The sequence below is a fragment of the Seriola aureovittata genome, chromosome 3 (assembly GCF_021018895.1).
Source record: "Seriola aureovittata isolate HTS-2021-v1 ecotype China chromosome 3, ASM2101889v1, whole genome shotgun sequence".
NCBI lineage: Eukaryota > Metazoa > Chordata > Actinopteri > Carangiformes > Carangidae > Seriola > Seriola aureovittata.
The window spans coordinates 768057-780279 of record NC_079366.1 but is presented as its reverse complement, the minus strand read 5'-3'; the positions used below and the strand labels follow the sequence as shown (position 1 = coordinate 780279).

General features: G+C 45.4%; 1 protein-coding gene across 2 annotated transcripts in view; it reads right to left on the bottom strand.

Annotated features, from left to right (window-relative positions):
• The window catches only part of galnt7 (UDP-N-acetyl-alpha-D-galactosamine: polypeptide N-acetylgalactosaminyltransferase 7), a 37230-nt gene that overhangs the window by 16704 nt on the left and 8303 nt on the right, over nucleotides 1–12223 (bottom strand). For both annotated transcript variants that reach the window (XM_056371458.1, XM_056371457.1), the window contains exon 3: nucleotides 3127–3448. In XM_056371458.1, coding sequence (XP_056227433.1) covers nucleotides 3127–3448 — 322 coding nt within the window. The remainder of the gene's footprint in view (nucleotides 1–3126; nucleotides 3449–12223) is intronic.

Genomic DNA, 12223 nt, shown 5'->3' with positions numbered 1-12223 from the left:
CTGGCTTTTGCAGGTAATCCATGGTGTTTTGCTATTTGTACGAATTGTTTTGAGAAATTCACTTACTGTTTTGCAAATTTCGAGGATGATTCGAGAAATGTACCAAAGCGACTGAGAAAAACTGTAACAGTTATCATAGGACATGTTAAGCTTAGGGAGCCATTCACTGAGTCTGGTCCATTTTCTGTAGCACAAGTTTCTTGTGTTTACCTTAAATATGCTGCCAAGTTAGCTAACAGAGCCCTGTGCCATGAAGTAGGTTCAACATTATCAAGGATAACTTTTATTTATCTGGTTTAACTGAACTTAACATTGACCGTCCAGATAACCTGTACTATGAAGCTGGTTATCACCTGGTTCAGTTAACTCTGTGTTTACTTGCGACTTGTGTTTACTGCGATTCCGTTAAATCGATGTCATGAAGTGATATTCAACAAGGTGAAATGTAAACAACATGATCACATGACTAGAATAAAAAAGAAACACTAGAAATATTTTCCAATGACTTATGTCAGACTAATGATATTGTAAATAAGAGAAAATTAATTATTATGAATCATGAATCATTATCTTACTGAGTATTTTGCTCTTTTGTCTGATGATGAACAAACTGTTATGAACATGTGATAGGAGAGGAGAGAAGAAAAGTAGCTGATGTCTGATTATACCGTCTGACTGAAATGTTCATTTCTAATCATGGAAACATTGAACAGTGTGTGGATCATTGTTGGTTGTTTTATTTCTCGTCATGTTGCTCTGAGCTCAGTGATGAAGAAGAAAGTAAAAGCTTCGTCACTGTCAGTTATCTTTTTGATTAAAGAATCTGTTTTCAGGTCAAATGAAGCTCTAATAGTTATTGTGTAGTTATTTAGTAGATCCTGTAGGAATGGTGACTCAGTTACCATGGGGATTTACCCCAGTAACACGTGAAGCACCGTCATAGAACTGAAAACCCAGAGTTAAACCTGAAGTCATCTCGATAACCTCACATCCTGCTTCGTAGTACAGATTCCAGGTCAAACACACAGGGATGCCAGTACAGAGGGCTCCCTCAAAAACAGGGTGCAGGGTGTCCTAGGAAAAAACTTAACATTATGTGCAAGGCTCTTTGATGGCCAAACACCTGCGAGTGCACATTCCTGGTGAATCACTTAGTAGCATGAACATTGTATTTCTGTTTACCTTGTGATCGCCATGACAAAAGCTGGACGTGCCTTGAAAACTTTGCAGAGTTGCAAATTGTTTTTTTTGGTCTGAACTCCTGTGAACAACTAAGTGGGACTGACTCTGCTCCGACACAACTGAGCTGTCCACTTTATAAGCCACACACACACACACACACACACACACACACACACACACACTCTCTTTTAAATACGTCATGGAATCTGCTGTTTGTCTTTAGACAAATCTAACGTACCAACAATGACAAACAGTTGGGTGGGGTTTCTGTGTGTTCCTGTGCTGGCTGGATGTTTAAAGGCAATAATGAGAATTTTTCTGGAAAAGAAACCTGTGGATTATGTGAGGACTGTGCAGTCAGAACATGTTAGAGCTCCTGAAAACACCGAGTGGGACTCAGAAGTGAAGTGAAGCCAAACCTGGTGCAGTCATGACGTGTTAATGTAAAGGATTGGCTCAACCGTCCGACCTGTGTGTATCAGACCGGTTAAAGGCAGTGTGTTCAGTGGAGCATGTATGAGTCACACCTGGCTGCCTTGTGTGTGTGTGTGTGTGTGTGTGTGTTTGCTTAAAAGACGAGTCAGTCATCAGGTGTCTGGGCTGGTTTGGGCTGTTTGTGTAGGTGTGTGTAGGTGGGTGTGTGTGTGTGTGTGTGTGTGTGTGTGTGTGTAGAAAAGCAGGAACAGATTCCACAGCATAACTGTCATTGTCAAATAACTTATTTTAACTCCCTAGGGTAGATATCTAGGGCAGTTTGCTTTGATGTGTTCATTTACTTTAACTAAACAGCTCACAGTGATTTAATTGATCCTAGCTTCATGCACTCAGAGAAACAGGGATATGGTTTTTGTACCCAAAAGGTCAATATTTCATAAAAGTATCCTGTAAGGTGCTGAAATGACCTCAACACAGCGGTAGTAAGTAACACAGCTAGGTGGGTGTTTTAGTGATTTCAGCTAGTCTTTACATTGTTCTAATGGTTTTAATAATGTTGTAGGGTCATGCGGCAGGCTCACAAAGCCAGTGATAAAACACTGAATGAAGTGAATGTAATACAGTATGCGAGTCATGAATTTGTGTTTTGTAAATGTACTTTTACTGAACTTTGTTCCTGAATTGTGTCTGAAACCAAAATGAAATTTCTCTTGGTTGTAATCAGTGATAAGTGAATGGCTCCTCCGGTCTTATGCTTCAACTTAATGTTGAATAGCTGCTTTTTCTCATGTGCTGGAACAAATAACACTGAAAATGGATCAGTTTACATATAAAATGTTGATTTTGTTTAAAGGTGTAAAATAATTGTCATGTAAAACAAATTTTGGTCATTAATTGTTAATGTTTTTGCCTCATAAAAAGGTACAAAATGCACATAGCACCAACTGTACCTCATAAGGTAGCAATTCTGGAGGTGCCTCGGTGGTTCACCTGGTAGAGCGCCCACCACATGGGTTTAGTCCTAACTGCAGCAGCCGTGGGGTCGAGTCTGACCCACTGCCCCTTGCTGCATGTTATTCCCTCTCTCTCTCTCCCTGACTTTCCTGTCCCTCTCACCTATCAAAATAAAGGCAAAAATACCCCAAAAAACTTAATAAGGAACCAATTCTGTACCTTTCCAGTGGGTATATTTTTGTACCAGGACATAAAGGTAATTTTTTGTCACTAGGGGAACAGAAATGTTCTTTCAGAGGTCCAGAGAAGAAGGTACAAAAATGTACCAATGTTCAAAAGGTACAGCTGAACCCTGCTAGGGTACAGTGTCCTGTACTTCATTTCTTAGTGTGTGTTGGTAAAACTCCGCCTGTACTTGCATTAGATGATGTAGGGATCATTTAACTTTTCCTATAGTGGTCCTGTAATAGTAATCTAGGGCATATTACAGTTAGAAGAAACAACAGTATTAAAGAAGGCGGCAGACTTGCAGTCAGTATGAACAGCGTCACTCACTCTTCATGGCGTATATCACTGATGGTTCTGTCCAGTGAGATCATGTCGCTGGCCACCATGTTGAAGCCAAACTCTTTGATGGAAGCCTGGACTGAATCTTTGTACTCCGGACCCAGGATAAAAGGCTTCGCTCCCTCTCCAGGACCGCTGAGGACCCCTGGAGGCTCGGGCTCCTTGGGCTCAAAGTTTCCCAGGATACCTTTCTTCAGGATGGGGCTGGTGTAGGCATGTGAGTGGGGTCTGAATGTCACATACTGCTGCTGGATCACCTGCTTCTGGTTGGGCTGCTGCTGCTCAGGGTTCAGGGGATGGTCAGCTCCTCCTGGAGACAACAACCAGATATCAAAGGTGATTGATGACATACCACAATGTGCAGTTAATAAGAACCCTGTACTAGTGTGTTGTGTGTGGCAAAATGCCATAGAATGATAAAAATGGTATATTTTCCACAGTGAGTTTCTACTGATTCAGCAAGTTAAAAAAGTACATGTATTTATCAATCAATAAATAATCATCAAACACAACCTGGACCTGTATAGATAAAAGGATGGATTAACCCATTTAAAAATAACTCATGTAAACATGAATTTTACATAAGGTGCAGTGTTTCCTCTACATTCATTTAGCAGTGGCGGCCCGCCAGTGCTAAATCATAGCCGCCACGCCTTCAAATTTCTTTCTTTTTTTTTTTATTGTCGCAAATGCACCACCGCCACATCTCTCCACCTTCACAGCACAGCCGGTGTGATGATGAGCGCAACAGTGGGGGGAGGGGAGGAGAGGGGAGGGAGGGAGTGGGGTGGTTGGGGGATCCTATTGGAGTTAATTACTCGCGAGAGCGCGGCCTTGAAAGTGACGTCACGTCAGGCACCAGGTGAGAGTCAGAGAAGTGAAGTCGTGAGGAATAAGGCAGCGAATTACCGGAGAAAAGGTAGACTTATTAGCCAACTCAGTGACGCTAACTTGGGTAAACTAATTGATAGCATTAAGCTAATATCTACACGTCATTATGTATTAACTGCTGACTGCATTTTCAGATGAGCTTGTCCAGATACTTCTCTAAGAAGAGAAAGACAACAGATGAAGAAGACGCTAGTCAGATAGCCTATCATAAGCCTTTTACTGACTCGTAAATGATGATGGTTATGTGGCATACAGAGCCATCAGTGGGTTAATATACTTACATTATTATTGTTATTGTTTGCATGTTTGACATGGTTTCCGTTTTGTACAGCTCAGGTTCAGAGTGTGGTTAAAATTGTCTGTGTTTTATGGTAAGAAAAGGTTTGTTTATTGTTTGAAAAATGTATATGAATGTAGCAGTATGTGTCTAACTCCGACCAGCAGGATGAGCGCGTTCGCTACACTGTGTGTGTTCAGGGACAAGGGAAGTCTCGCGTTAATACGTTCCGAGAACGAGAGCACACACTTGAGTCCGAAATCACTGTGTGTGTGTGTGTGTGTGTGTGGCGAACGGTGATAATAAAGTATATGTTTGCTCTTTACAGGTAAGAAAGGAAAGAGTTAGAATTGTAAAAAGTGAGGGGTGAATATGTTGTGTCGTAGTTTATGGTCCCGGTTCCGTTATATGTGATATTGTTTATAAACGTTAATTGGTCAGCGAAAGTAACGTACCGAAAACGGCTGTTGGGATTGGTTGCTTAGTTACCGCAAGCGAGTGGGAGGATGGAGAGTACATAAATAACTTAAAATAGATATATGGTTGATTTGATTAATTTGACAATGTTTGGTATACATGATTAGCTGACTCTGTATTCGAAAAACAAGTTGATATTGAATGTACATGATGAAAATGGTCCGGATTAGCCATACAACGGACGTTATTTACCGTTTGGATGTTAGTGTAAATGTTCATCATTTGTCTGTGTTCAAATCGAACACGTTCCGAGAACGAGAGCACACACTTGAGTCCGAAATCACTGTGTGTGTGTGTGTGTGTGTTTGGCGAACGGTGATAATAAAGTATATGTTTGCTCTTTACAGGAGTAAATAAAAGACTTCAAATTAAATGTGTAGTGGAGGGCAGCTTCATTCTGCACCACGCTACATATTTTGGTAGCAGAGGATGGTTGATTCAGCCCACGGCCCAGTCGCATAGAAACATAAATGGACAGAGAAAAAGGAGGACCATGGAGGAAGCAAGGGACGACGTAAGCAGGATACTGCTGACACTGGAGGAGAAGGAGCTCATTTCCTTGTGTGAGCATCTAAAGTGTAACGCACCTGTTGGGGGGTTTGCCAGCAAAACTAGACGCGCCCTCATCAGTTTGGTGGAGACAACATTAGATGAAATCGAGGAGGGTGAAGAGTCCGCAGAGTCATATCAGCAGTATCTGCAGCATGTATTGTCCTACCTGGCCTCTCTGAAGCCGGCATTGGGGAAAACTGAGGCTGAGATTGTAGTTCAGGAAACAAGTGAGTTAGAGAAGTTGAAAATGCAGTACCAGAAGTTACAGCAGCAGATGGAAGAGGAAATCGGGGCGTTGGAGAAAAAGATCAAGCGGAAGACACAAGCAGCAGGAGGAGACACTGCGCCTGCCATCGTGACTGCAAAGGAAGAGGACACAAGGACTGCCACCACAGCACCAAACAGACTGCCCGAGGTGACGCTAAGGCGGGAGTTCCGGATAATTGGACAGATTGGGGAAGCTGGTCAAAGGGATAAATTGTCCTACACAAGCCTCATCAACCAGATCGAGTCTGGACAGCGGAAAGGACATGGAGAAGCGGAGATCATTGAAGCAGTCACACGTGCTGTGAGCCCAGGTCTTCATCTGCGGGAGATGTTGGAAATAAAGCGAGAGCTGACGCTGCACACCCTCAAGACCATACTCAAGGGTCACTACAAAGTGGACTCCTCCTCCGACTTACTGCATCGCCTGATGAACATGACAGAAGATCCAAAAGAGTCAGCACAGAATTTCTTATTCAGAGCATGAGAAAGTCCAGTGATGATGATGGAGGTGAGGAAGGTGAGCAGTTTAGTCCAGAACTAATTCAGAGAAAATTCCTCCGTTCCATAGAAACTGGTCTTTACAGTGATGCGGTTAAGTTCCAGCTCAAGCCTTATCTCAGTAACCGTACTGTCACAGATGAGGTGTTAATTGAGAGAATCAGTGAGGCTGCAAACTTAGAACAGGAGAGACAACAAAAACTGAGAAAGGCAGTCATAAACAAGCCCCCAAAAGTCAGTGAAGTGCAGGCGGAGGTGTATTCACCTGACGCCTCAGCGGCGGCAGTTGATACTGTTACTCACCGTGAAGCAGGGGGGAAGAGAAAGAAAAGTCAGGGACCCAAAACAGAGACAGACCCAATTGAAGCACTCAAGGCTGAGGTTCTAGAACTTAAAAAGTTGATGTTACAGACAGTGGAGGCCACACAAGCTAGACCGACAGAGAAAATGTTCACACCCAGCCGTAGTCGGCCCAGGGGTTGTAGGGCATGTCAGGAAGCTCAGATAGGTGACTCCTGCAGACATTGCTTTAAGTGTGGGCAAGAGGGGCATCTCTCCAGAGGATGTCGGCGGACCAGAGAGCAGCAGGGAAACGAGACTGGGCTGCCGAGCCGGGACCCTCGGTAGCCCGTGAATCATCCAGTCTCAACATGCAGCAACCTTTTCCCCCTCCTGCAGCGCCTCAAATGTCATCAGTCAACTACCTCCCACCACGACGCAAGGAAAGACTCATCAAGTTGATTGCAAAGAGACACACTGTCCATTGCACGCTGGACACGGTTCCAGTAGTAGCATTATGGGACTCAGGCGCTCAGGCGACCATCATTAATGAAGAATGGAGAAAGCTGCACTTACCACACAGCACGGTGCGACCTCTCAGTGAACTGTTGGGCTCAGACATTTTATTGGGAGTGGCAGCCAACCAGACTGAGATCCCCTTCATGGGCTGGGTGGAGGTAGAGTTTAGACTAGGGAAAGAATCCGCCATGACAAAGCCACTTCTAGTACCTATTTTAGTGTCAAGTGACCCAAACGTAGCAGCAGAGCCCATAATTGGCTACAATGTGATAGAAGAAATAACAGGAGAGGGTAGTCAGACAGCAAAGACAGAGACCATCCATACTGTGTGTCAAGCCTTTCAGATAACAGTCAAGACAGCACAAGCAGTGCTTCAGCTTATCCATGCCCCTGTTAGTGAGGAAGATGTAGGAATTGTACACACAGGTAACAGAACACTTACTTTAGGCGCTGAACAAGTCACCACAGTGTATGTTAATGCCAACACTGGGGCTCAGTATCATGGCCAAGACCTACTTCTAGTCCCAAGTGAAGAGCCGACATTGCCAGAGGGCGTAGTGATAGAGGAGGGTCTAGTCAGTGTCCCCAGTAAAAGGTCAGGTTATATACCCGTCCCCATCGCCAACACAAACAAACACAGTGTAACCCTGACCCCACGCACTGTTTTTGGTCACCTGCAAACGGTCAAAACTGCTTACGCGGCCAGTGTTGAACAGATAACCAGAGGACAGGGATTAAAGCCACCAAATAACACAGCATCAGCCCCAGACGGTGACAAATCAAAAAAACATAAACCCGCCTGGTGGGACCCTCCGGTCGACCTTAGTCACCTGAACGAGGAGCAAAGGAGGATCACAAAACAGTTGCTGAGAGAGGAGTGTCACGCGTTTGCATACGACGATGACGACATCGGCTCGATCCCCTCACTGAAACTCCACATCACACTGCACGACACCACCCCAGTAAGAAAAACGTACATGGCAGTCCCAAAGCCACTACACCAGGAAGTGAAAGAGTATATCCAGGACTTGTTGAATCGGGGCTGGATTACTCCTTCACGCTCTCCGTACGCCTCACCGGTCGTGTGTGTGCGAAAGAAGGATGGAACTTTAAGATTGTGTTGTGACTACAGGGAGCTGAACAAAAAGTCAGTCCCTGATCGCCACCCTATACCCAGAATCCAAGACATGCTTGACTCTCTCACTGGCAGCTCCTGGTTGTCCGTACTGGACCAGGGGAAGGCTTATCACCAGGGGTTCCTGGACAGGGAAAGCCAGCCCCTGACCGCTTTCATAACCCCCTGGGGCCTGTACCAGTGGGTCCGAATCCCGTTTGGGTTGAGTGCAGCGCCCGCGGAATTCCAGAGGAACATGGAAGACTGTTTGCGTGGCTTGAGAGATGTCATGTGTCAACCGTATCTGGACGACAATCTGGTCCATAGCCCAAGCTTGGAAGACCACATTGAGAACCTGAGGACTGTATTACAGAGATATCAGGAGCACGGGGTTAAGCTCAGCCCCCGCAAGTGCGAAGTGTTGAAGAGGAAGGTGAGATTTCTGGGACGGTTGGTGTCTGGAGAAGGCTACACTATGGACCCATCTGAGGTGGCCCCAGTCCAGGCCTTGAAGGAGAAAGCGCCTACAACAGTGGGGGAGCTGAGAAGAGTAATGGGATTCCTCTCATATTACCGAACCTACATCCCAAACTTCTCCAGAATAGCCCAGTCTCTCTACCAGCTGCTCTCAACAACACCTGATCAACTGAACAGAGGGAAGGTCAGGGCCACCACCAGGAAGAAAGGTAACCTCCCACCTAACACTCCTATACAGTGGACAGAGGACCACCAAAAGACATTGAACTCTCTCATAGACAAGCTGATAGAGCCTCCCGTTCTGGGGTACCCAGAGATGACCCAACCATTCGTCCTCCACACGGACGCATCCCAGGAGGGATTGGGAGCAGTACTTTATCAGAGACAGAATGGCAAGATGGTAGTTATAGGCTACGGGTCCAGGACTCTAACGCCACCTGAAAAGAACTATCACATGCACTCAGGGAAATTAGAATTTTTAGCACTAAAATGGGCAATATGTGAACGGTTTCAAGATTATCTGTATCATGCCCCACAGTTTGTAGTATATACAGATAACAATCCCTTAACCTATATCCTCTCAACAGCTAAGCTAAATGCTACAGGTCATAGGTGGGTGGGTGAGCTGTCCGAGTTTGATTTTTCCATTAAGTATAGGCCGGGAAAAAGTAACGCAGATGCGGATGGCCTATCCCGCATGCCTTTAGACATAAATGCGTTTATGACACAGTGTACAGAGGAGGTGGGTCAGGAAGTGTTCAGTGCAGCAGTGCAGGGAGTCTGCGTGCAGGGAGACACCCCCCCGGTCTGGGTAGCAACAGTCCCCATAGAAACCCTAGATTTAGTGAGAGATGCGAGAGCACACCCTCGAACCAAGTCCCTGACACCAGAACAGATACGAGACAGTCAGGAAAGAGATCCTGTCATAGGCCAAGTTCTGTATTATAAGAGGGAAAATCAGCACCCGTCCAGGAGAGCTCTCAAAGCAGAACCGGCAGGCGTCAGAGTATTAATGAGACAGTGGACAAAGTTGTATGTCAATGAGGAGGGAATTCTCTTTAGGAAAGCAGGAGAGAAACAACAGCTTATTCTCCCAAAACAGCATCGTCAAACAGTATTCCACGAGCTTCACAGAGAAATGGGACATCTTGGGGTCGAGAGGACTTGGAACCTGATACAAGATCGATTCTATTGGGCCCGTATGTACTCTGACATAGAACACTTTGTTACCCAAGAGTGTGAGTGTCTCAAGGAAAAGCGACCTCACAAAGCAACCCGTGCACCCATGACAACCATTGTCACAACACGCCCAGGTGAGCTTGTATGCATTGACTTTTTACACTTAGAGACATGCAAACAGGGGTTCGAATACATCCTTATTGTGATTGATCATTTCACTGGTTTCGCCCAAGCCTACGCCACGAAAAACAAGGCTGCCAAAACTGTTGTTGACAAACTGTTCAATGATTTTGCACTTCGCGTCGGATTTCCAGAGAGAATTCACCATGACATGGGGAGAGAATTTGATAACCAGCTGATGGACCAACTACAGAAGAGCTGTGACGTGCGGGGGTCCCACACAACATGTTACCACCCCCAAGGCAACGGGAAGTGTGAACGGTTCAACAGAACAATCTTATCAATGCTCCGCACCCTCACAAGTGAACAAAAGGCTGACTGGAAGAGCTCATTGACAAAACTGGTGCACGCATACAACTGCACCCGCAGTGGGGTCACAGGGTTCTCTCCCTACTATTTGCTCTATGGAAGGTCACCCCGCTTGCCAGTTGACCTGCTGTTCAACCTACAGTCCAGAGAGGCAAAAGAGACTTACACTGAATATGTACAGAACTGGCAAAATCGAATGCGACAAGCCTATGAGATCGCATCCAAAACAGCGGCCCGAGAAGCTCTACGAGGCAAGAAAGGCTATGACAGAAGAGCACATGGAGCCGACCTGCAACCTGGTGGACGGGTGCTCGTGCGTAACCTGTCAGAGAGGGGCGGCCCTGGTAAACTGCGGTCCTACTGGGAAACCAAAGTGCATGTGGCGGTGAAGAGAAGGAGCAGTGACAGCCCGGTGTATGAAGTAGCACCAGAGAGAGGAGGTAAGAGTCGTGAGTTGCACAGGAACCTCCTACTCCCATGTGACAGTCTGCCCTTAGAGAAACCGGAACCTGCCCCTGCAAAACAAGAGAGGAAAAGACGGACACGGACAAGAACAAGACAACACCAAATCAGCGAACCAGAAGAAGACTCAGACAGTGAAAGCAGTGAGGAAGTTGAGCTGGTGTGTCATTTCCCATACGACCAAGAACAAAGTCAGAAAGCTGTAGTCTTGAATCCAGAGGCAGAGCCGTTTGCACCAGCTCTGACGATGCAAGACGGAGCACCAGATCTGGAAGATGCAACAGTTGCTCAAGAGGAGGCAGAGACTGACAACAGAGGCGTCATAGCTGATGGAGATGGTGAAAACGACGCTGAGCCCGGGGAAAGTCTACAAGAGCCATCAGAGGAAGATGATCCTGATCCTGATCCTGATCCTCCTCCAATGACCAACTACCCGCAGCGACACAGGCACCGTCCCCAGATGCTGACCTACAACACCTTGGGTGAGCCGACGTGGGTGGGAGCGGGTGCTGAGAGTCTACACGTCGTGAGTATGTCCCCAGCCTGCAGCCCACCGGTCATGTGGCGACCGTGGGCATCACTAGACATTGGAGTAACGGGTTGAACTCACATTACACGAACATTACTCTAGCTCAGAGAAAATGGACTCTGAAAAGTAGAATGGTGAAATTCTATGGACTGTGAAGAAGAGACAATTCCAGGAGAAACATATTGAACTGATACCGTACAAACGAAGAGACTGGTAACAGACTAAGAGAATTGAGGCCGATATGAGTTCTGTTACATTTGAGAATTGACCTAATTGGGGTCCAGAGTACAGTAACTGATGTTTAGTGGTATAGGCCGAAATGGGTCAGATACTTTGATAAATGGGTACTAATTGAATTGAATGTCAAGTGCCACTTTAAAATAAGTAATACCATGTTTTCAGTGAAAAAAAAAAAATAAAATAATTCAATGTGTGAAAGGTACACTTGGGTATCTGAAATGTCTGGAGACATTTATTATTGGGGGGGAGAGTGTGGCATACAGAGCCATCAGTGGGTTAATATACTTACATTATTATTGTTATTGTTTGCATGTTTGACATGGTTTCCGTTTTGTACAGCTCAGGTTCAGAGTGTGGTTAAAATTGTCTGTGTTTTATGGTAAGAAAAGGTTTGTTTATTGTTTGAAAAATGTATATGAATGTAGCAGTATGTGTCTAACTCCGACCAGCAGGATGAGCGCGTTCGCTACACTGTGTGTGTTCAGGGACAAGGGAAGTCTCGCGTTAATACGTTCCGAGAACGAGAGCACACACTTGAGTCCGAAATCACTGTGTGTGTGTGTGTGTGTGTGTGTGTGTGTGTGGCGAACGGTGATAATAAAGTATATGTTTGCTCTTTACAGGTAAGAAAGGAAAGAGTTAGAATTGTATAAGTGAGGGGTGAATATGTTGTGTCGTAGTTTATGGTCCCGGTTCCGTTATATGTGATATTGTTTATAAACGTTAATTGGTCAGCGAAAGTAACGTACCGAAAACGGCTGTTGGGATTGGTTGCTTAGTTACCGCAAGCGAGTGGGAGGATGGAGAGTACATAAATAACTTAAAATAGATATAT